Genomic DNA, 26,486 nt, shown 5'->3' with positions numbered 1-26,486 from the left:
TTAGTTAAAATCCATATTTTTGGTAGGATATTTAGCTGCATTTTTAAAATAAAATTTTTTATGATTGAAAGTTAATATTTTCAGCTGCAAATTGAACTGTTTTATTTTTTGTTGAAAAGGTATTGTTTTTAGTTTAAAATTCAAAAATTTTGTTTGAAAATTAACTGTTTTGTTGAAAAATTGTCCTTCTTGTTGAATTTAAAACTTTTTGTTACAAAATTAATCTTCTTAATAAAAATTTTACTATTTTGTTGAAAATTTAATTTTTTGATTGAAAATCAATTTTTGCACCTGAAAATTTAACTATTCCATTTTTTGTTAAAAATTAATTTCGTTCGTTGAATATTCATATTTTTAGGCTGTAAATTCAACTTGTCTTCTCAAAAATTTGTCATTTTCGTTTAAAAATTCATATATTTTTTTTAAATTCGTCTTTTTATGTGGAAAATTCAGTTTTTTTATAGAAAATTCATACATTTTGGTGAGAAGTAATTTTTCGGTTGACATTTTAACTGTTTTACAGAGAAATCACCTTTTTGGCTTAAAAATTCAACAATTTGGGGAATATTTTTCTCTACCTTCACTTAAAAATATTTTCTGTTCAAAAATTAAACGCTTTTGTAAAAAATTCATATTTTTAGTTTGAAAATTCATCTATTTTCGTAGACATTTGATTTTTTTCGACCAAAAATGCAACTGGTTGTTTAAAAATTTTTTGTATTCTGTTAAAAATTTAACTTTTTGTTAAACATTTGTCTTTTCGGGTTGAAAATAGTATTTTTATAAAAATTCATATTTTCAGGTTGCATATTCAAATATTATGTATAAAATTCGTTTTTCCTATCTAAAAAATCACATATTTTGTTGAAAATTAAACTTTCTAGGATAAAAATCCGGTTATTTTCGTAGAAAATTCATCTATTTGGTTGAAAATTAACTTTTCGATAAAAATTTCGACTGTTTTTTAAAGAAATCACTGTTTTCAATTTAGAATTCATCAATTTGGTGAAAATATTTTTCTCTCTTAACTGAAAAATCTTTTCGGGTAAAAAATGTCACTCTTTTGTATAAAATTCATATTTTTTGTTCGAAAATTCATTTAATTTGATAGAAAATTGTTATTTTTGGTTAAATTTCAACTATTTCGGAAACCAAATTTTAATATTCTGTTGAAAATTTAACTTTTTTGTTAAACATTTGTCTTTTTGTTTTGAAAATAGTATTTTTTTTTTAATTGATAGAAGTTTTGAAAATATTCAAACTTAATGTAAAACTTGAAATAATAGCCTGATATAAAAAAAAATGTAGATTTTCGCAGATTTTAAACAAAAAAATTATATTTTTTTCAAGAATTGTGAAAGTCTTGAAAAGAATAAAAACATTTTCTTAAGATTCCTAGGAAAATTAAAAATAACTTTTCATTTTGATAAATTATTTTAAAAGAATATTTCAAAAGTTTTTCAAAGATTTATACAAAATTTTTGAAAAAGATTCTCGAAGATTTTAAAAAGACTTTCTAAAATTTGCATGATAATTTTTAATCTTTTTAAAACTCCTAAATATCTCTCAAAATTACTCAATTTTTTTCTAAAAATATTTTTTTTTGTAAATTATACATCAAAATTTTTAATTTTCACTTACAAATTAAGCATTTTTCGAAATTTTAACGATTCCAGGTTTTATATGTCAAACAATTGAGTTAAAGAATCCTTGCTTTTAAATATTTGGTTTTAATTTACTTGTCTTAAATAAAAATTCCAATATTGCTAAATATTCAATAATTAATAATTTTTTAATTAACAATTTTGAATTGAATGGGTTGAAAATTGAATATTTTGGGCTGAAACAATATTTTAAATTCAATAAAATCCTTTAAGAATATATTATTAAGAAGTTATTTTTAAGTTGAAAATAGTTTATAAACTTTCAGTCGCACCTTCACATTTGTTTAATCACTAAGACTTTCAAATTTTAACAGTTTAAGTTGTTAAAATCTGAAAATTCTTAAATTTTGAACTGGTTTAAAATTATATTGTCAAGTCGTTTTTGTTCATTTTTTATTACTTAAAATACAAATAACTTAAAAAAAGTATTTATTGAATAAAAATGTTTTTTATCCAAAATTTTCAACATCAAAGGCTTTTATTTTTGATTTGTTCAAGTCTTTAAGAAAGCATTTAAAAATTCTTTAAATTAAAAATGTAAGCTTGGAAATAAAAATTTTAACTGGAAAATTTTTATAGCAACAAACTCTGACTTACGCATAAAAATTCAACTAATTATTTAAAAACTATTGAAATCGAACCTGGAGAAATTTTTCTTCTACAAATTTCTAAAATTCTTGGTTAACAAAAAAAATCACTGTCATTTTCCGGTTTTTTCCGGTCTCAAAAAATTCCCGAAATATTTTGTTACTTTAAATAACTTTTTGATAAAAATTTCGATCGTTTTGTAGAAAATTTGCCTTTTTGGCTTTAGAATTGATCAATTTTTGATAAAATTTAATCTTTTTTGGTAAAAAATGGAAGATAATTTAAGTACGACCCCTTACTTGAGAGTGTCAAAAGCCTTGATTGTTTTTCTACTAGAGTTGATCGATTTATTGCGACTATCATTCCGATTTCCTCCGTTTCTATGGATTGCCATCACATGTTGCATTATCTGAGCATCTCGATCCTTTTCCCGAAAATTAAATTTTAAAAATAGAATGCATCTGATATAAAATCAAAATTTATGTGAAATATCACGAAGATAATCTACCTTGTTGGGATCATCGACAAGGAGAAAAACGAGATCGAATCTTGATAAAAGAGGCTGGCTCAGATTGAGATTTTCCCGAATTGACTTGCATTTATTATAATGTCCTCCTATCGGATTTGCAGCTGCGAGGATTGAAGTTCTCGCTGAAAGGGACCAAATTACACCGGATTTTGCTACACTCACGCACTGTTGTTCCATCGCTTCTAATAAAGCCTGTTTCAAATCAAAATCAATATTACTTTGGAAATATTTTGAAAAATTACTTTTAAAAATAATAATATTAGTATTAACCTGATGCTGATTCGTCATTTTATCAAACTCGTCAATAACGCAAACTCCTCTGTCGGCCAGAACTAATGCTCCAGGTTCCAGGATGTAATCGTTTGTTCCAGGTTCTTTGAGTAATGTGACTGTTAATCCCGCTGAAGTACTCGAATTTCCGCAAATATAAACACCTGAAAAATCAGGAATTGATTCCGAATTCCAATTATATAATAATAATTTTCTATAAATAACTACTCACTTTTTAAATTTATGTGAAAATATTTTGAATGAGATTCTTTAGAAAATTTAAAAAGATGTTAATTAAAATCAGTTTATTTAATTTTATTTAGTCAAATCAACATTCCAATAAAACCGTTAATTTGCAACCAAATAGTTGTATCCTTAACAAAAAAAATGAGGAAGGACGACTTTTTTACCATAAAAAATTCAATTTCAAAAATTAATTTCAATTCAGAAGGATAAATTTTTAAGCATAGAGTTGCATTCTCAACCAAAAATTATAACTTTAACAAAATAGTTCAATCTTCTAAAAAATAATTCGATTTTTGATAAAATAGTTAAATTTCTATCCAAATAGTTGAATTTTCAGCATACGAATATGAATTTTCAATCACATGGTCGAACTTTTAAGCAAAAAAAAATGCAACCAACTATTTAAATTTTCAAGGCAAAAAAAAACAGCAGTTTTAGAAGACTGTTGAATTTTCATAAAAAAAGTTTATTTTTAACCAAGAAAGATGACTTTTCTACTATAAGGGATGAATTTTTAAGAAAATAGTAAAGTTTTTAAGCGAAAAAGTCGAATTTCGTTAGAAAACAGTAGACTTTTAAATCAAAAAAGATTAATTTTTAACAATATAGATGAATTCCCCACCTGAAAGCTGAACTTTCAACAAAAAAGAATAATTTTCTACCAAAAAAAGGACGACTTTTTAACAAAATATATAAATTTGTTACCAAAAATATGAATTTTCAAGAAAGATTAATTTTCTTCTCAAAACAACGACTTTTAAACAAAATACATGGATTTTTCACCAAATCGTTAAAATGTTAACTTTTACAATATAGAGGATAAAATTTCAAGAACAAATGGAAGTTACATTTTCAGATGAAAACTCAGATAAAAAAATAACTTTGAACCAAAAAATCGAATTTTCAACAAATTTGTTAAATTTGGAAAACAAAAATATAATTTTCGACCAAGAAGATTAATGGTCTACCAAAATAAAAAGGAATGTTAAAAATAAAAATATTTTCCACAAAATTATTTCATTTTAACCCCAAAATGACGAATTATCTACAAAGCAGTTTAATTTTCAACCCAAAAATATGATTTTTCAGTCAAAAAGTTTAATTTTCAACCAAATAGTTGGAGTTTTTAAAAAATTGTTGAATTATGAAGCCACAAAGATGAATTTTCTACAAAAAGGTACAATTTTTAACATAAAAGGTCATTTAAAAGAAAATAGTTGAATCTTCACCTATAATTATGAATAAGTCTTTTTGTGTGTACAAATCAGTTCAATTTAAAGTCGAATAATCGACTTTTCAACTAAAAAAACGAATTTTTATTCAAGAAAATGAAATTTCTTTTTAACAAATAGTTAAAATTTCAATCGAGAAGAATAGTTTTATACCAACAATTTATAATATTAGCGAATTTGAAAATCCCTTAATAATAATATTCCCGAGATTTTATATTACCGAATTTTCAAATTTCCAAAATAAACTTGCCGAAATATAAAATATCCAATTATGCAAAGTTCCAGACACCAGAACATTCCCGTATTTCAACAATTAAAAAATGGGTTTTTAATTGATCACATTTATTTATTTTAAATACAATACTGAAATTTTAAACAAGAAAAATAATTTTAAAAAATACTATGCATGTCTAAAGAAAAAACTTGCATTGAGATATTTTTATTTTAATTATTATTATTTAAAACTTGTTTAATAATTTGAAAAAAAAACTTTGAAGATTGACGAAAAAATGTTCTTAGATCAAAATATTTTATTATTACATTTTTAATGAATAAATAACATTGAGTGACAAAAAATATTTTTAATTGCTTAAATTGAGAAATTTTCTAGATATTTTCTTTTTTCATAAATAATATTAAAAATTTTTTTAAATATTTGATTGTGGAATTATTTATATTTATAATGTTTTTTTTCTAAGTAGTATCTATTAGAAAAATATTTCAAACCTCTGGGAGCCAGTCGGGAACAAGCGAGCAGCATTTGCGATTTTCCAAGACCTGGATCGCCCACAATTAAAACGTGAATATCTTCTCGTGTCTCAGAACACAATGCGTTGCCGCCAAATAAGCTCAGCAATAATCCGGCTTTTATTAACTCGAGCCCGTAAATATTAGGGCATAACGAGTGGACTAGAAGTGCAAAAATATTTGGATTCGCGTGAATTTCCTGCAATTAGAATAAATAAAATACAAAAATTATTTACTTAAATTAGAAGATTAATTTTCTACTGCAAAACAAGAATTCTAAACAAAACACGTACATTTTGAACCACCAAGAAGGATAATTTTCTACTAAAAAACACTAATTCTAAAACAAATTACGTCAATTTAAGACCATAAATAGTGATCATAAATAATTTATTTTTAACAAAACTCATAAATTTATATTAAATAGTTAAATTTTCAAACTGGAAGCTTAATTTTCTACTATAATACAAGAATTCTAAACAAAACATAAAATTTGAACCAAACAGTGAAATTTTCAAGATAAAAATACGAGCTTTCTACAAAATAGTTGAGTTTTCTATTTAATAATTCGATTTTTAATCAAAAAGAACTATTTTCCACCAATGAGGTTAATTTTCTAGTAAAAAATACGAATTCTAAAACAAATTACATAAATTTTAAACCATATAGTGACATTTTCAACAAGAAATATTATTTTTTTTACTAGAAATTATTTATTTTTCCCAAAAACACATAAATTTTTAATTAAATTGTTAAATTTTCAACCAAGAAGATTAATTTTCTACTATAAAACAAGAATTCTAAACAAAACATAAAATTTGAACCAAATAGTGAAATTTTCAAGCTAAAAAGACAAGCTTTCTACAAGATAGTTGAGTTTTCTATTTAATAATTAGGGTTTTAACTAAAAAGAGCAATTTTCCACCAAGAAGGTTAATTTTCTACTAAAAAACACTAATTCTAAAACAAATTACGTCAATTTAAGACCATATAGTGACATTTTCAACAAAGAAAATTATTTGCTTGACCAGAAATAATTTATTTTTAACAAAACTCATAAATTTATAATTAAATAGTTAAATTTTCAAATAATATTTATTTTCTACTATAAAACAAGAATTCTAAACAAAACATAAAATTTGAACCAAATAGTGACATTTTCAGGCTAAAAAGAAAAGTTTTCACCTTTTTTTGGTTACAAGCTCCCCTTTTTGTGATAAAAATTAATTTTTTACTGATATTAAACTATTTGCTTCAAAATGAACTTTTTTGTTGAAATTTTATAGTTTTGGGTAGAAAATTTCACTGTTCTGTAGGAATTAATTTTTTTTAATTAAATTTTTTAATGAAAATTTGACTATGTTTTTTAAAAATTAATTTTCTTTAGTTTATCAATTTAACTCATTGTTTAAACATTTATACTTTTTGTCTAAAATTCGTCTTTTTGGTAGAAAATCAATTTTTTTATTAAAAATGCAACTGTTTAAATGAAAATCTATCTGTTTTATTTAAGGATTCAATTACTTTGTTGAAAATTCATTTTTTTTTTTTTTGTTAAAAACTCAACTCTTTGCTTGCAGGTTGAACTACTTTATTGAAATTTTCATTTTTTGTGGTGAAAAATAATTTTTGGTTATTGCAAAATTGAACTATTTAGTTTAAAATTAACTTTTTCGTTGAAAATTCATATTTTCGCGTTAAAAATTCAAGTATTATGTTCGTCTTTTTGCCTGGGAAATTTAAAAGATTTGTAGACATTTTTTTTTCATTCAAAATTGATTTTTTTCACTTTTAAATTCAACTATTTGGTTGTAAATTTATGTAGTTTGTTGAAAATTCCTCTTTTTGATATAAAGTGAATATTCTTAGATAAAAATTCAATTGTTTGGGTAGTAATGTATGCATTTTCTTGAAATATAATTTGTTGTGTTAAGCTCTAATTTTTTAAACTTAAAATTTAACTTTTTGATTTGAAAATTAACTTTTCTTGTTGAAACTTCATATTTTTGGGTTGAAAATTCAACTCTTTTGTAGAAGTATCGTTTTTTTGATTGAAAATAAATTTTTTTAAATAAAAATTTAACTATTCCCTTTTTGGTTAAAATGTAATATTTTAATTTAGAAATTGGACTATATGTGGTTGAAAAATGATATAGTTTCTAGAAAATTCCTTTTTCAAGATAGAAAATTAATGTTCTTAGTTGAAAAGTCAGCTATTTGGTTAAAAATGTATGCATTTCGTTGAAAACTTCTTTTTTTAGTTGAAAGCTAATTTTTTAAATTCAGAACTTACCTATTTAATTCAGAAGTACGTTTTTTGTTGAATCTTCTTATTTTTGGGTCATAAATTCTACTATTTTATAGAGGATTCGTTTTTTAAATTAAAAATTATTTTAATGCAATTTTAAATATTCTATTTTGGGTAGACAATTAATCTTTTTAGTTTAAAAGTTCAAGTTTTTAGTAGAAAATGTGTTTAATTTATTGAAAATTCGTCTTTTTTGTTAGAAAATTTATCTCCTTGGTTAAAAAATTTACTATTTAATTAAAAATGTATGTGTTTTGTTACAAATAAAATATTTCTGTTAAAAAATTTCCTTTTTGAAAATGTCACTATTTGGTTTTAAATTTATGTAGCTTGTTGGGAATGCTTATTTTTAGTTCAAAATTAACCCTCTCGGTGGAAAATTTCTCTTTTTGGTTAAAAATCGAATAATTAAATAGAAAACTCAACTTTTTTGTAGAAAGCTCGTCTTTTTAGGTTTAAAATTTCACTATTTGGTTCAAAATTTATATGTTTTGTTTCGAATTCTTGATTTATAGTAGAAAATTAATCAGTGGTGTAGTCGAGGCATACAAATCCAAAATATAGAATTTTCAAGTAAAAAAATATGAATTTTCAAACAAGAAAATTAATATTATACTAGAAAACAAGAATTCTAAACAAAACACGTACATTTTGAATGAAATAGTGATATTTTGAAGCTAAAAAACGAGCATTCTACAAAATAGTTGAGTTTTTTATTTAATAATTCGATTCTTAACCAAAAGAACTATTTTCCACCAATGAGGTTAATTTTATACTAAAAAATACTAATTCTAAAACAAATTACATAAATTTAAAACCATATAATGACATTTTCAACACAAAAGATTATTTGTTTGGCCAGAAATAGTTTACTTTTAATAAAACACAAATTTCTAATTAAATAGTTAAATTTTCAATCAAGAAGATTAATTTTCTATTATAAAACCTTTTTAGGTTTAAAATGTCACTATTTGGTTCAAAATTTATATGTTTTGTTTAGAATTTTTGTTTTCTAGTATAATATTAATTTTCTTGTTTGAAAATTCATATTTTTTTACTTGAAAATTCTATATTTCGGATTTGTATGCGTCGACTACACCACTGACTAATTTTCTACTATAAATCAAGAATTCGAAACAAAAAATATAAATTTTGAACAAAATAGTGAAATTTTGAAGCTAAAAAGATGAGCGTTCTACAAAACAGTTGAGTTTTCTATTTAATAATTAGGGTTTTAACTAAAAAGAGCAATTTTCTACCAATGAGGTTAATTTCTACTGAAAATAAGAATGATAAAACAAAGTACAGAAATTTAAAGCCAAATAGTGACATTTTCAACAAGAAAAATTTTGATAACAGAAATAATTTATTTGTAACAAAACATATAAATTTCTAATTAAATTTTTAACCAAGAAGATTAATTTTCTACCCAAAAAGACAAATTTTCAATAAATTAAACAAATTTTCGACTAAAAACTTGAATTTTTAAACTAAAAAGATTAATTGTCAACCCAAAATGGAATATTTAAAATTGCATTAAAAAGAATTTTTAATTTAAAAAACGTATCCTCTATAAAATAGTACAATTTTTAACCCAAAAATATGAAGATTCGACGAAAAATGTCATTCTGAATTAAATAGGTAAATTCTAAAATTAAAAAATTAGTTTTCAACTAAAAAAAGAAGTTTTCAACGAAATGCATAAATTTTTAACCAAATAGTTAACTTTTCAACTAAGAACATTAATTTTCTATCAAGAAAAAGGAATTTTCTAGAAACTACATCATTTTTCCACCACATATAGTCAAATTTTTAAACTAAAATATTACATTTTAACCAAAAAGGGATTAGTTAAATTTTTATTTAAAAAAATTGATTTTTAATCAAAAAACGATACTTCTACAAGAGTTGAATTTTCAACCCAAAAATATGAAGTTTTAACAAGAAAAGTTAATTTTCAAATCAAAAAGTTAAATTTTAAGTTAAAAAAATTAGAGCTTAACACAAAAAATTATATTTCGAGAAAATGCATACATTACTACCCAAACAATTGAATTTTTATCTAAGAATATTCATTTTTTATCAAGAAGAGGAATTTTTAACAAACTACATAAATTTACAACCAAATAGCTGAATTTCAAACTGAAAAAAATCAATTTTGAATGAAAAAAAAATCTTCTAAACAATAGTTAAATTTTGTAACACACCGTTTAATTTACTATAAATCTTTTTAATTTCCCAGACAAAAAGACGAACATCTATACAAAAGAGTTGAATTTTTAACCCGAAAATATGAAGTTTCATCAAAAAGTTAATTTTAAACTAAATAGTTAAATTTTCAATGAAGAAAAATGATTTTTTACCACAAAAAATGAAACTTTCATTAAAGTGGTTTAACTTACAAGCAAAGAGTTGAGTTTTTAACGTAAAAAAATGAATTTTCAATAAAGTAATTGAATCCTTAATTAAAACAGATTGATTTTCATCTAAACATTTAAGCATTTTAAGCATTTTTAAGCAAAAAATTGATTTTCGACCGAAAAAGACGAATTTTAGACAGAAAAGTAGAAATGCTTAAACAATGAGTTAAATTGCTAAACTAAAGAAAATTAATTATTAACAAAAAATAGCATAGTCAAATTTTCATTAAAAATTTAATTTAAAAAAACTGAACTTCTACAAAATAGTTCAATTTTCAGATAAAAACTGAAAACAAAAATTAAATTAAAAAAAAGAATTTTCAAAAAAATGGTTGAATACTAAAAAAAAGATGAATTTTCGACCAAGAAGATTAATGTTCTGTCAATAAAGACGAATTTCTAACTTATTCAAGAAAAAGGATAAAGTTTTAACCAAACATAGAACAGTTAAATTTTCAGATAAAAAACTATGTTTAATAAAAAAGATTTTTAACACAGTTGTTTGATTTTCAAAAAAAAAAATTAATTTTCGACCAAGAAGATTACCAAAAAAAGACGAATTTAGAACAAAATATATGAAATTGTCAACAAAATTATTTAATTTTAAAGCTAAAAAGATGAATTAGCTACAAAGAAGTTGAATTTTCAACCCAACAATTTGATTTTTTAACCAAGAAGTTTTATTTTCCATGAAATTTTTGAATTTTCAAACCAAAAAGATTAAAATTCAATCAAATATTTGATTTTTCAAGACAAACAGATTTTTTTAGAAGACTGTTGAATTTTCATCATAAAAACTTATTTTTAACCAAGAAAAATTACTTTTCTATAAAAGAGTAAAATTTGTAAGCTAAAAAGTCTAATTATTTAGAAAATAGTGGACATTTAGATCGGAAAAGATAAATTTTTAACATTAAAAAAATGAGTTTTAATCAAGAAAGATGCATTTTTAACACGATAGTTGAATTCTTAAACAAAAAATTAAACTTTCATAGAAACAAGAATAATTGTCTACCCAAAAAATATGACTTTTTAACAAAAGATTGAAATGTAAAAAAAAATTCAATAAAAATGGAATATTTAAATTTTCAAAAAAAACCCTGATAACAAAAATTACTTTGAACCAAAAAAAAAAAAAAAAAAAACAACAACGAATATTCAACCAAATGGTCGAATTTTCAACACAAAAGATGAATTTTCGATCATAAAGATTAATGGCCTACAAAAATATACGAATTTGCAGCAAAAATTATTTAAGTTGATAGCCAAAAAGACGAATTATTTAGAAAAAAGTTGATTTTTTTATAAAAAAATAAGATTTTTCTACAAAAAAGTTTAATTTTTAAACAAATAATTTAACTTTCTGCCAAATTGTTAAATATTCAAGCCACAAAGATGAATTTTCTACAAGGACAGTAGAATTTTTAACCCTAAAAGTCTAGTCAGTTGATATTCCAAGCAATCAATTGCATTTTTAACTAAAAAGGATAAATTTGCAACCAAGAAGGTTACATTTCTACCAAGAAAGACGAATTTTCAACAAAAAACATGAATTTTCTGCCAAATAGTTGCATTTTTAACAAAGAATATTAATTTTCTACCAAGAAAAGACGATTTTTAAACACAAAAAATTAATTTTTAACAAACTTATTTAATTTTAAACAAAAGTAGATGACTTTGTTTACACAAAAGTTTAATTTTCAACTAAATTGTTTGAATTTTGAAAGCAAAAAGATGAATTTTATACAAAACAGTAGAATTTTTAACATAAAAATTAATTTAAAAGCAAATGGTTAAATTTTGATCTGTAATTATGAATCCTTAAAAAAAAGTTTCTACAAAGTAGTTCAATTTCAAGTCGAATAATTGATTTTTCAACCAAAGAAAAAGATGAATTCTCAACGAAACACATAACAGTTTATATTTCAACCAATCAAATGCATTTTTAACCAAAAAGGATAAATTTTCAACGAAAAAATATAATTTTTAACAAAAAATATTAATTTTCTACCAAAAAAGACGATTTTTGAACAAAATACATGCATTTTTAACAAAAATACTTAATTTTAAACAAAAATAGACGATTTATCAAAAAAAAAGTGGAATTTTCACCCCAAAAGTATGATTTTTCAACCAAATAATTAAAACTTCTACCAAATTGTTGAATTATGAAGCCAAAAAGACGAATTTTCTACAAAACAGTACAATTTTTATCATAAAAGTTCATTTAAAATTTAAATAGTTGAATCTTTAACTACAATTATGAATCCTTAATAGAATCCTTTTTACAAAATGGTTTAATTTTAAATCGAATAGTCGACTTTTATACCATAAAGATAGATTTTTATTCAAGAAAATTAAGTTTCTACCAAAAATATAAATTTTCTTCAAAATTGTCTAATTTTTTAAACCGGAAATATGAATTTTTTATTAAAAAGTTAATATTAAAACAAATGGTTGAATTTTCAACCAAGAAGATAGGTTTTCTACCAAAAAAGTCGAAATTATCTACCAAAACGTTAGATTTTTAACCAAAAAGATGAATTTTCAATCAAAAAGATTAATTTTCTGCTAAAAAATCGAATCTATTAACAAAAACGTTACATTTTTAAGCAAATAGATCAATTTTTAAGTAGAATAATTATTCTTTAACCAAAAAAGTGAAGTTTTAGCGCATCAATTCAACTTTTACCAAAGTAGTTTAATTTTCCACCAAAAATAAGAATTTTCAAACAAAAAATTTAATAATATTTTAATAAAAAATAAATTAATTTTAAGTTAAAAACAGTTTAATTCATTAAAAAAAGAATTTTCAACAAATAGTTGAATCATCAAACACAAAAAATGTATTTTGAACCAAAAAGTTGAATTTTTAACTGAAGAGATGAATTTGAAACTAAAGTAACGAATCTTTAACCAAAATGAGTGAATTTTTACTTTAAGAAAAATTAATTATCAACAAATCAGTTCAACTTCTAGTCAGATAATCGATTTTTCAACAACAAAAAAGTTGAATTTTCAACAAAAAATATTAATTTTCGACAAAAAAAACGAATTTTTAACAAAATCGTTGAATTTTCAACCGAAAAGATGAATTTTTGATGAAGAAGATTAATGTTCTACCAAAAATAGACAAATTTTCAACAAAATACACAAAGTTTTCAACAAAATTATTTAATTTTAAACAAAAATAGACGATTTATCTACACAAAAGTTGAATTTTCAACCCAAAAGTATGATTTTTTAACCAAAAAGTTTAATTTTCAACCAAATAGTTTAATCTTCTACTAACTTGTTGAACTTTTAAGCCAAAAAGATGAATTTTCTACAAAATTAACGAATTTTCTACAAATAGTGGAATTTCCAACCAAAAAGTTAATTTTTTAACCAAAAATATTAACTTTCTACAAAAAAAGACGGCTTTTGGACAAAACACATGAATTGTTAAGAAAATTATTGAATTTTAAACAAAAATAGACGATTTATCTAGAAAAAAGTTTAATTTTCAACCCAAAAAGATTTATTTTCTACATCAGGGTAGAATTTTTAAAATAAAAGTAAATTTAAAAGCAAATAGTTGAATTTCGAACTATAATGATAAAACCTTAATAGAAAATTTTGATAAAAATGTGGATATACCAACAAATTAATTGGATTTTTAACCAAAAGTGATCAATTTTTAATCAAGAAGATTAAATTTATATCAAGAAAGACGAATTTTCAACCAAAAAAATACATTTTTATCAAAGAATATTAATTTTCTACCAAAAATACGACTTTTGAACAAAATACATGAATTTTTAACGAAACTATTTAATTTTAAACAAAATTAGACGATTTATCTAGACCAAAGTTGAATTTTCAGCCCGAAAATATGATTTTTCAACCAGAAAGCTTAATTTTCATACAAACGGTTTTATTTTCTACTAAATTGTTGAATGTTCAAGCCAAAAAGATTAATTTTCAACAATACAGTAGAATTTTCAACATAAAAGTTGATTTAAAAGCAAATAGTAGAATTTCGAACTATAATTATGAATCCTTAATAAAAAAAAATGCTTCTACAAAGTAAATCAACTTTCAGTCAAATAATCAGTTGATATTTCAACCAATCAATTGTATTTTTAACCAGAAAGGATAAATATTCAACCAAAAAGGTTTAATTTCTACCAAGGCAGACGAATTTAAAAAAAAAGAATGAATTTTCAACCAAAAAGTTGAACTTTCAAGTAAAAGATAGTTTTTAACCAAATAATTAAAATTTTAACTGAAAAAGATACATTTTTAATCAAAAATGGAATAGTTTAATTTCAGTTCATTGATTTTCAACTAAAAATAAAAAGAATTTTCATTCAAATAGTTCAGTTTTCAACCACAGAGATGAACCTTCAACTAAAAAAATTAATTTTTAACAAAGTAGTTGAATTTTTGATAAAAAATAGGACTTCTCAACAATCAGAGTGGCCGTTTTTGTCAAAGAAAAAAGTTCCTGGTCATTTCCCAGTTTTTTCCGGTTCGCAACCATTTTCCACGGTCAATGAAATTTAAAAAATCGAACACTAAATCTAATATTTCCATTCGAAGTAATAAGAATTGAAGTGCAAATGAAAGCGCTTAAAGTGTAAACTCTTAAATTTTAAACTTCAAAAATTGAAGCTTAAAATTTGTTTCATTCAACAATTTTGTATTTAAATGCTCAATAATTTGCACGTATACTATGTAAGCTACTAACAATTTTCAACTGCACAATTTTAAATGAAATGCAGTTAAACTGCCAAATTAAAAATTTTCAACTTTTATCAATTGTCAAAAATTGAAAATTCCCTATTTAAATCCGCAATTTTAATTCTTTTCGAAAAATTCTCTGTTTAAATCCAAAATTTTAATTCTTTTCGAAAATTTTCCATTTCAACTAATTGTAAAAATTATAACTTTTTGAGAAAACTCCCTGTTCCAAATTAATAATTTAAGTTTTTTTGAAAAAACCTCGTTTTAACACAGAACAATAATTCTTTTGAAAAAATTCAATTTTTCCTGAGAATTGTTATTCTCATGGATAAATTCCATTTCCAACTCAAAATTTATTAAAAATTGAAAATTCCTTGTTCAAATCCGGAATTATACTTTTCGAAAATTTTCCATTTCCAAAAAGAATTCAAATTTTTGTAAAATTTCCTGTGCCAATTTATAATTTTTCTCAAAAATATCCCGTTTCAACTTAGAATTAGAATTCATTCCAGCAAAAAATTCCCTGTTTCATCTCGGAATTTATTTTAATTTTAACATTCCCTGCTTTAACTTCCCTGCTTCAAATCAGAATTATAATTCTTTGGAAAAATTTCTTGTTCCACTTCAAAATTTTTTTCCTTTTCGAAAATTTCTAGTGCTAGCTCGGAATTTCTTAATATTTAAAATTCCCGGTTAATATTCTCTACAAATTCTAGTTCCAACTATAAATTTGAAAAAGATTGAAAGTTCTCTGTTTAAATTAGAGTTAAATAATTTTTATTTTAAATAGTTTTAAAATCCTTAAATGCTTCAAAATCTGCCAAAATCTGTATTTCGTTTTAAATTGGGCCGTGTAATATTTGCATCCAAATTTTGGTAATAATAGCGGGGCTTTATCGGCACACGTACACACTTCGTTTAAATGATTAGAAATCATTTCAAACTTTTAAGTAATTTTGAATTTTTTCAAAACTTCTAAATATTTCTTCAACTTACTCGATTTTTTCTAAGAATAATATGTGTTCAATTGTTATTTGTACAACAAAATTTAAGAAGTTGAAATTTTTTTAAACAGAACAATTAAAATTGTAATTTTTAAAGTTTAGTTTTTTAATTCCGTTTTGAGTATTTTATTTGTAATAACTGATTTTAAATGTACAGTCAGATATTTCTAAATATGAAGTAATTGTTCTTTTTATTAATTAAAAAATTTTAAATTACGTGGTTTAAAAATGGAATATTTTAGGCTGAAATTTAATTTTAACTCTTAAAGGGCATACTGGGTCTATAAGACCCAGCGACTTATTTGCGCTTTAAAAAAACGTACCACATTAAAGAAAATGGAACACATGGTGCCATATTAACAAATGGCATGAAAAACTATTTTTCTATGTCATTTTCACATAATTTTCATTTTTATAGTTTTTATACGCAGTTAAGGTCAATAAAATAATTTAATCACGTAAAGCAAGATGTTTCATTTTTCATTGAATTGAAACTTTTATTTTTCAGATTAAATACCTTTTTTGGAATGAAAACTATAAGACTAATTTTATTTTTGAAGCGCCGTATCTCGGAAGTATTCAGGTGAAATTTTAACTAAAAATAACGAAAACATAAAAAGTTATGAGTTTTAGAGCGAAAGAAGTCATTTTTCAATTTTTTCTCTAATAAGGATTTATTTTAACTACTTTAAATTTCAAAAACTGGTATGAAACCTTTTTCTTCTTAAACTAGATAGATTAAGCATCATTAATTGATTTTCTTGTAAAAAAAACTATCCAATACCGTCGGCACAGCACACGCTTGAATACCCTTGGGTGTTGAACACCCAGTATGCTATTAATGTAATTTTACGGAAGTGTGCCCTTTAAGGGTTACACACTTCTAATTTTTAATTGTTTAAGTCTTTAAAACTTCATTTTGAAATACTTTTAATTCAAATACGCATTCTAAACTGAATGATATTATAATTGAAAAAGATCACAATTAAACTAGTTATTTAAAAAACGGCTGAAATCTAAATTAGACCGATTTTTTTTCTAAAATTTTGTAAAATTCCCGGTCAAAAAATAAAACCATGGTCATTTTCCGTTTTTGCCCGGTCATTTCCCGGTTTCTCGGTCCAGCGGCCGCCTTGAACAATGTACCACCAGACCCGGTTTCCCCTTATGCCTACACCATTTTTAATAATAATAGTTGAATATTTTTAATTTTAATAATTACGTTGACAGCCACGTAATCGGTGTAATTTAAGTCGATCATCATCATCCCTTTAGTCCTAGAATTAGTCTTGTTGCTCGTTATCGAAACAGCCTCAATATGCAATTGAAATCTAGGATCTGCTTCTTTTTTAGATTTCCCTGAATCCGATTCTGGACCCTGGAAATTATTAATTTTATCTATTGAAATTTTATTAATTAGAATTCAAATTCGCATGCAAATTGCAGACTTCAAAGCCGAAAAATGCTTCAAAAAGAGGGGAAATCGAATGATTTTTCACGAAAATAGGGGGAATAAATTCATTTAATAAAATTAATCTCGATATCATATTCAGGCCTCACAGTCCCTATTAAATAAAATATAGGGACTAAAGGTACTTTTCGTCACACTCATAGGGTACTTTTTTCGCGTTCAAAGGGTAACAAATTCAGGATAAATTCCAAATTTGCGTGTACAGTGTTTCATTTTTCATTGAATTGAAGCTTTTAATATTTAAAATAATTACCTTCTTTGGAATGAACACTATCAGACTAATTTTATTTTTGAAGCGCCATATCTCGGAAGTATTCAAGTAAAAATATCAAAAACTTGAAAAGTTATGAATTTTAGAGTGAAAGAAGTCATTTTTTAATTTTTTTCCAAAAAGGATTTTTTTTAACCACTTTAAATTTCAAAAACTGTTATGAAACCTTTTTCTCCTTAAACTAGATAGATTAAAAATCATTAATTTATTTTCTTATAAAAAACTATCCAATATCATCGGCACAACATACGTTTGGAGACCCTTGGGTATCTAACACCCAGTATGCTCTTTATGTCATTTTACAAAAGTGTGCCGTTCAGGAAAGTCACACAATTAAGTAGCATTAAGTGAATTTATGAAGGATTCAAGTAAACACAAAAAATTCAAGAGAATTCAAAAGAATTAAAAAGAAATTAAGGGCGAATTCTTAAAAATGTTCAGATATCTTCAAATCTTTAAAATTCTAATTTCTAACACAAGAAGTAACTAATGACTACAAAACAATTCAAGTTGAATTCAAAAGAATTAAAATGAATTGTAACAACTTAATAAATCGACAAAAATTTAATTGATTACAATAAATTTGGAGCGAATTTAGATAAATTTAAAAGAAATGAGAAGAATTAGATGAAATCCATAAAAATCAAGCTGCATTTAAAAAAGAATCAAATGAATTGAAAACAATTTAAAAATATGGAAAAATTAATTTAATTGGTTAGAATTGAGTGAATTTAGAAGGATTGAAAAGGATTTAGAATACATTAATAAGATATTAGGACGAATTCCAATTGAAAAAATTATTTGAAAATCTCTTCAAATCTTCGAAACCCTACGAAATCCCTCACTTCTTTTAAATAAATTCTTTGAAATCCATTAAAATATTAAAATCCCTTAAAATGATTGAAATTTTTTACAAATACTTTTGAATCTTTTAAAATACAGTAAAATATTACAGTATTTGAACGCCTTCAAACTACTGAAACAAATAAAAATGTCTTGGAATCTTTTAGAATATTTCGAATCCTTTAATATCTTTTGAAATCTCTTAAAAATTGTAAAAGCCCTTGAAAACGCCTGTGAATCTTTAACAATACCTTCAAGTATTTCAAATGCTTTTAAATCCTATTAAATTTCTAACAAAATTGTATAATTTTAAACAAAAATAGACTTTTTATCTACACAAAAGTTGAAATTTCAAACCAAAAATATAATTTTTCAACCAAAAAGTTTAATTTTCAACCAAAAAATATGATTTTTCAACCAAAAAGTTTATTTTTCTAATGAATTGTTGAATTTCCAAGCCAAAAAGGTGAATTTTCTGCAAAACAGTAGATTTTTTAACATACAAATTAATTTAAAAGCAAATAGTTGAATTTTAAACTATAATTATGAATGCTTAATAATAAAAAAATTCTAGAAAGAAGTCAGTATTTCAAATCCTTTTCAATCCTATTAGAATGATGAAATTAATTGAAAAATTCTTTGTAAACTTTTAAAATAACTTAAGTTATTTAAAATCCTCTAAACTCCTTTAAAATTTTTTAATCCTCTTGAAAATGCCAAGGAATGTGGGAAAAAATACTTTATAAATATTTCAAATCATTTGATCACTTTATCAATTGATCCTTAGGATCAATTAAATTAAAACTTTTCAAAATTGAAAAAAAGCCACTGAATTAAGTAGAACAGAGTAAATTTAGAGAAATTCAACTGAATAAAAAACATTAAGTTGAATTCATAAAATTAAAGAGAATTAATCAAATTCAAGATAATTCCAAAGTATTTTTGATAAATTAATAATAATTCAGGGTGAGTTCCAAATCTCTTCAAATCTTTAAAAACCTACGAAATACCTCACTTCTCACGAATAATTTCTTTAAAATTCACTCAAATATTGTAAAATCCCGTGAAATACTATGATGATATTTTCTGAAATTATGGAAAATGTATTAAAATGTATTCAGAGTTTTAAAATCCCTTAAAATCATTTAAATCCTCGGAAATCTGATCAAATACCGTGAAATCTTTCAAAAGTCTTAGAAGTTTTAAAAATACCCTAAATTCTTTAAAATTCCTTCAAATGATTGAAATATATTTAAAATTTCTCAGAGATTTTGAAACAATTCAATTTACATTTAAATGAATTGGGAAAAATGTTTAAAAATATTAAAAAAATCAATTGATTTCTGTAAAACTGGATCTGCCACAAGCGTTGGTCTACTAGCAGCAGCTGCTGAAATTGCAGGTAAAAAAATCGTGGGGTATCGAACACCCAGTGTGCACTTAGTGAGTGAAAAAGTAATTTTTGAGCCTTTTTTAACACATTTTATTGATTTTTGTTTACTTTTTAAAGTGAGTATATCATAGGAAGTAAAATATTTTTTTAATTATTATTTCATACTTTTTTTCTTTGTAGATCAAATACAATTATTCATTCCTCAATTTTTATAATAATAAATTGATTTAAAAGAAAAAAATCTGATTCATCATTTTATCATAAAATTGACTTTTCAACTTTTCAAATAAATATCTTTTTTTAAGCACCCATGTTGCAATATTTTTTTTATGAAAGTACACTATTTCAAAAGTATCGTCATGAATTTTCAGGTTAAAATGATTAAACTTGCGTGATTTATGAATTTTTAAGTTAAAATCCCCCATATTTTCACTTTTTTAAATAATTTTTTTTAACAAACTTAAAATAAATAAATTTCTATAAAATCAACTCTACCTTATAAATGATACCTTAAACTATATCGGATAATTTTATTGTGTCAAAATATTCAATAGGGGTTAAACAATACATGATTAAATACGCTGGGGTGTTGAACACCCACGATGCACTTTAGGGTGATTTTTACCATGCATGCACTTTCAAGGTTAAAACAATTTGGAAAAAACCTAATTGAATTCAGTAAGTTTGAAATAAGCTTAGAAAAATCCAAGAGACTTCAAAGAATTTTATGAAATGCCTAAGAATTCAAGGTGAGGTTCATAGACTTCAGAATCAATTAAATGAATACTTTTAAATCTTTTTTTAAAAATGCACTGAATTGAGTAGAATTGAGTAAATTTCAAATCTTTGAAACTCTACTAATTTCTAACTAAAAATAATTTCTAATAAAACTTTTTGAGCGTGAAATTTTGTAAATTTTTATAATTTCATCAGTAACTTTTTTAAATGTTATCATTTTCTATTTTTAATTTTGGAATTTGTTAATTTTCCTACCATGTGAACAATAAGATTTTAAAACAATTTTTTCAGATTAAATTTTTTTTATTTGCAGAAGTTTCAGTAGTTTCGAAAAGAATACAAAATAATTGAAACCTTGAGAAGATTCAGGAAAGTTTAAAATGAAATGTACATTTTTAAAGATTTCGAAAAAAAATGAGGAGCCTTTTGAGATTTTTTAAGGGTTTTAAGAGAACAATAAAATTGTCTGAAAATTCATAGTTAAATTACAGAGGATTTCTTTTTTTATTTGAAAAGGGGATTCTAAAAAAATGTAATCAGAATTACAAGATTAAAAAAAAAACTTCTATTATACTCAATAAATATTTAAAAGTATTCAAAAAATTCAAAGTTAATCTGAAACTTGTGAAAAATTCCATTTTTTTTATATCTAGATTATTGACGATTTTGAAAGAGGAAGCTGAATTAAAATTACAAAAGGTTTCAAGAAAATAAAAAAATTTTCTTTAGATTCCTGGAAAAATGGGATTTGCAGAGAATATTTTAAGAAATAAAATAATCGCTACATTATTAGAATTAATTGAGAATTGCAACTTTTACCTAATGAGAAAAAGAAAAACATTAAACTCTAAATTGTTATTGAGAAATAAATAAAACCCGAAATATATTTTTTTAAGTTCTCCCTGAGTTCTTTACAAAATTAGTTATAATTAACATCAACGTATTTTCCTCGATTTTAAAAATAATTTTTAAGAAGGTTCATTTTTTGAATTTAAAATAACATAATAATAAATAATAATGAATTAAATAATGAAATTTAATAATAAATTTAAAAATCTAAAATGAATTTAAATTAATAAATAAAAAATATTATATTATATAATATAATAAAAAATATTAGAAAAATTAGACTTTTTTATTTTCGAATATTTAAAAATTACACAAAATATTATATGGATAGTTTAATTGCGAATGTATAATAATTTGTTGTGGTTACCTTTCATGACAAATATTTTCCACAACTCTCCAGAAAAGTGGCATTGGGTTGGTTGAAATTCATAAAAAAACAATCCTAAATTTAAAAAGCAATCAAGTGAATTGAAAGAAATTCAAAAACCCGGAAAAATGAATTGAATTTGTTAGAATTGAGTGAAAATTACGAAGAATTCAAAAGAATTCAAAAGAATTTAGGAGGAATTAATAAGAATTCATGGCGAATTACAAATGAATTGCAAAAAATATTTGAAAATCTCTTGCAAATGCCTTGGAATCTTTTAAAATACCCTAGAATATTTCAGTCTTTGAAAACCTTCAAACTACTGAAATAAATAAAAAATTCCTTTGTAATCATTTAAAATAATCCAAATTATTTTAAATCCTTTAATCGTTTTATCAATTGATCTTCAGTATCAATTAAATTTTAAAAATTTCTAATAAAAAAAATTCATTGAATTAAATAGAAAAGAATAAATTTTTAGAAATTCAAGTGAATTAAAAAATTTCCAGGGAATTCATAAAATTCAAGAGAATTCCAAATCTCTTCAAATCTTTAAAAACCTACAAAATACCTCATTTTTCACGTATAAATTCTTTAAAATGCACTAAAATATGATAAAATTCCGTAAAATTCTATATTTTCTGAAATCGTGAAAAATATGTTAAAATACACTGAGGGTTTTAAAATCCCTCGAAATCCTCGGAAGTCTTAAAAAATAACGTGAAATATTTTAAAATATTTTAAAATCTCATACTTCAAATAAATTAATTTTTTTAAATCCTTGGATTCTTTTAAAATTTCCTAAAATACTTCAAATTAAAAGCTCCTGAAAATGTGTGAGGCCTGCATATTTCTAAGATTTCAGATCAAAATGTACTCCATCATATACATATAAAATTATTTTTCTACCAAAAGATGAATTTTCAATCCAAAAGGAAGAATTCTGTATCCAGAAAGATGAATGTTCAACAGAACAGTTGAAATTTCTACAAAAAAAAATATATATTCTCAACAAAAAATGCAATACTTGATATTTAAATAAAAAAATATTTTAATTTCCAATCAAAAACAGTTGAACTCAATCAAAATGGACAATTTCAACGAAATAGTTTAATCAGCGAAAAAAGTTTCTTGAAGATAGGGGAAAAAAGAGGCATTTTTTTAAAAAAGGGCAGTGGAAAAAAATGGAATAAAACCTACTTTAATGAGTCCGGTTACTACCACATCTGCACCAGGCATACACGTATCGACCAAATCATCAATCAGTTCTACGTCAATTACTCGAAGAGTTCCACCTTTATCATCCTGGAAAATATATTAAAAATAAATCCTTAAATAAAAATTGTAATTCAGTGAATAAAAGAAAAAAAATATCATCAAACACATCGAATTTTCGAGTCAAAGAGATGAATTTTCAAACAAAAAAGAAGAATTTTCAATAAATTACATCAATTTTCAACTAAATACTTGATTTTTCAACTTTAAAAAATTAATTTCTAACCAAAAAATGGAATCGTTCAACTTTCATTTAACAAAATTAATTTTCAATAAGAAAAAGAATTTTCTACAAACAGTTGAATTTTCAACCTAACAATATTAAGTTTCAACAAAAAAGTTAACTTTCAAATCCAAAAGTTCAATTTTAAGTTAAAAAATAGCGTTTAGCTCAAAAAAAGAATTTTTTAAAAAAATGTATACATTTTAGCCCAAATATTTGAATTTTGAACCATCATGATTAATTTTCTATAAAAAAAGAGGAATTTTCCAAAAACTATATCAATTTTCAAAGAAATAGTTGAATTTCTTAGCTAAAAAATAAATTTTTAAGCAAAAATGAAAAAGTTAAATTTTGAGGTATTAATTTTCAATAAAAAAAGCGAATCTTTTAAAAAAATAGTTAAATTTTATACCACATGGTTGAATTTTCTGCAAAACTGCTGAATTTCCAAGACAAAAAGACGAATTTCTATACAAAAGAGTGGAATTTTCAACCCGAAAACAGAAGGATTCAACCAAAAAGATAATTCTGAATTAAATAGGTAAATCCTAAGTTTAAAAAATTAGCTTTTAACATAATTTTTTAACCAAATAGTTTTTTTTTCAAACCAAGAACATTAATTTTTTTAGCAAAAAAGAGGAACTTTAAAAAAACGACATATTTCATATAAAAAAATTAATTTTTAATAGAAAAAAATCCGTCTAGAAAACAGTTGAATCTTGAACCCAAAAATTTGAAATTTCAGCAAAAAGTTCATTTTCAAGTAAATATTTAGATTAAAAAAATTAATTGCCATAAAAAAGGGAACTATCAACAAAGTAGTTCAACTTGCAAACAAGAAGTTGAATTTTTAACCTGAAAATATTATTTTTCAACAAACAGTTTAATCCTTAAACAAAAAAGATTAATTTTACTCTAAACAGTTGCATTTTTAACGAAAAAATTGATTTTCTACAAAAAAAAGACGAATTTTAAACAAAATGTATAAATTTTCAAATAGATAGTTGAATTTTCAACAAAAAAGATTCATTTTCAACCAAAAAATACGAATTTTCGACAAACTATATTAATTTTCAACCAAATAGTTGAATTTCTAAGATAAAATAATTAATTTTTAACTTAAAAAACAGAAGTTAATTTTTGAACCCGAAAATATGAATTTCAACAAAAGAGTTCATTTTCAAGCTAATAGTTAAATTTTCAGTTGAAAAAATTTAATTTTACCACAAAAAAGCAAGTTTCAATAAAGTAGTTTAACTTGCAAACAAGGAGCTGAATTGTGAACCTAAAAAGATGAATTTTAAATCAAATATATAATAGGTGATATTTTAACAACAAAAATTTTTTTATTTTAATTAAAACATAATATAATTTAACTAAAAACGAGAACTTTTCAGAAAAATAATTAAATTTTCAAACAAACAGATAAATTATTATCTAAACGATTACGAATTTTCAACAAAATGTCTAAACTTTAAACTTTTAACCCGAAAATATGAAATTCAAAAAAAAAATTCATTTTTAAACAAATAGTTTAGACTTTTAGTAAGTAAGCCCAATTTAACCACAAAAAAGGAAACTTTCAACAAAGTAGTTCAACTTGTAAACAAAAAGTTAAATTTTCAACCTACAAAGATGAATTTTTCATCAAATATAGAATAGGTGATAATTTAACAAGAAAATATTTTTATTTTAAATAAAACACTATATAGTTTAACCAAAAAGGACGACTCTTCAAACAAAAAAATTGATTTCTCAGACATAACAGATTAGTTTTCATCTAAATGGTTGCACTTTCAACAAAAAATCGATATTCTAGCAAAAAAGAAGAATTTGCGACAAAATGTATAATTTTGTAAAGAAATAGTTGAATTTCTAAACTAAAAAATTACCATTTAACCAAAATTATATTTATAATTAAATAGTTAAATTTTTAACCAAGAAGATTAATTTTCTAACAAAAAAGACGAATTTTCAATAAGTGAAACAAATTTTCAACTAAACACTTAAATTTTTGAACTGAAAAGATTAATTTTCAACCCAAAATGGATTAGTTAAAATTTCATTTAAAAGAATTTTTAATTTAAAAAACGAATCTTCTATAAAATAGTAGAATTTCCAAACCAAAAATATGAAGATTCAACAAACAGGTCATTCTGAATCAAATGGGTAAATTATAAATTTAAAAAATTAGTTTTCAACTAAAAAAGCAGTTTTTAACGAAATGCATAAATTTTTAACAAAATAGTTGACTTTTCAACTAAGAACATTAATTTTCTATCTTGAAAAAGGAATTTTCAAGAAACTAAATCATTTTTCAACCACATATAGTCAAATTTCTAAACTAAAATTTTACATTTTAACCAAAAAGGTAATAGTTAAATTTTAATTCAAAAAAAAATAATTTTCAATATAAAAATAACGATACTTCTACAAAAGAGTTGAATTTTCAACCCAAAAATATGAAGTTTCAACAAAAAAAAGTTAATTTTCAAATCAAAAAGTTAAATTTTAAGTTTAAAAAAATAGAGCTTAACATGAATAAGAAATTTTCAAAAAAATGCATATATTACTACCCAAAAGATTGAATTTTTATCTAAGAATATTAATTTTCTATCAAAAAGAGGAATTTTCAATAAACTACATAAATTTACAACCAACTAGTTGAATTTCAAAGTTAAAAAAATCAATTTTTAACCAAAAATAGAAAAGTTAAGTTTTTGGTTAAAAATATCAATTTTGAATGAAAAAAAAATCTTCCAAACAATAGTTAAATTTTATATCAGAACGTTGAATTTTCTACAAATTTTTTTAATTTACCAGACAAAAAATGAAACTTTCAATAAAGTAGTTCAATTTACAAACAAAGAGTTGGGTTTTTAACGTGAAAAACATGAATTTTCAATAAAATATATAATAATTTATACTTTAGCAAGAAAATATTGTAATTTTAAATAAAACACAATATTATTTAACCAAAAAAGACGTTTCTTCAAAAAAATAATTGATTTCCTAAACAAAACAGATTAATTTTCATCTAAATTGTTGCACTTTCAACAAAAAGTTTATATTCTACCAAAAATGAAGAATTTTCGACAAAATGTATAAATTTTTAAAGAAATAGTTGAATTTCTAAACTAAAAAGTTAACTTTTAACCTAAATTATAATAGTTCAATTTTCAATTAAAGAAATTAATTATAACAGTTGGTATTTTAACAAAAAAATGTTCCATTTCAAATAAAACGCAATTGAATTTAACTAAAAAATACAATTTTTCAAAAAAAGTTGAATCCTCAAACAAAACAGATTAATTTTCATC

At 23.1% G+C, this 26,486-nt stretch overlaps 1 protein-coding gene across 2 annotated transcripts in view; it reads right to left on the bottom strand.

Annotated features, from left to right (window-relative positions):
• Positions 1 to 26,486, bottom strand: part of LOC117179706 (DNA helicase MCM8-like) — a 66,623-nt gene that overhangs the window by 20,629 nt on the left and 19,508 nt on the right. For both annotated transcript variants that reach the window (XM_033371742.1, XM_033371741.1), the window contains exons 6-11: positions 22,869 to 22,973; positions 16,959 to 17,114; positions 5,256 to 5,475; positions 3,052 to 3,215; positions 2,761 to 2,973; positions 2,552 to 2,676 (exon numbers count right to left, since the gene is read on the bottom strand). In XM_033371742.1, the coding sequence (XP_033227633.1) occupies positions 2,552 to 2,676; positions 2,761 to 2,973; positions 3,052 to 3,215; positions 5,256 to 5,475; positions 16,959 to 17,114; positions 22,869 to 22,973 (983 nt within the window). The remainder of the gene's footprint in view (positions 1 to 2,551; positions 2,677 to 2,760; positions 2,974 to 3,051; positions 3,216 to 5,255; positions 5,476 to 16,958; positions 17,115 to 22,868; positions 22,974 to 26,486) is intronic.

Source organism: Belonocnema kinseyi, chromosome 9 (assembly GCF_010883055.1).
Source record: "Belonocnema kinseyi isolate 2016_QV_RU_SX_M_011 chromosome 9, B_treatae_v1, whole genome shotgun sequence".
NCBI classification, from domain to species: Eukaryota; Metazoa; Arthropoda; class Insecta; order Hymenoptera; family Cynipidae; genus Belonocnema; species Belonocnema kinseyi.
Note: the sequence above shows the minus strand (reverse complement) of the source record. Positions and strands in the feature narration are given on the sequence as shown.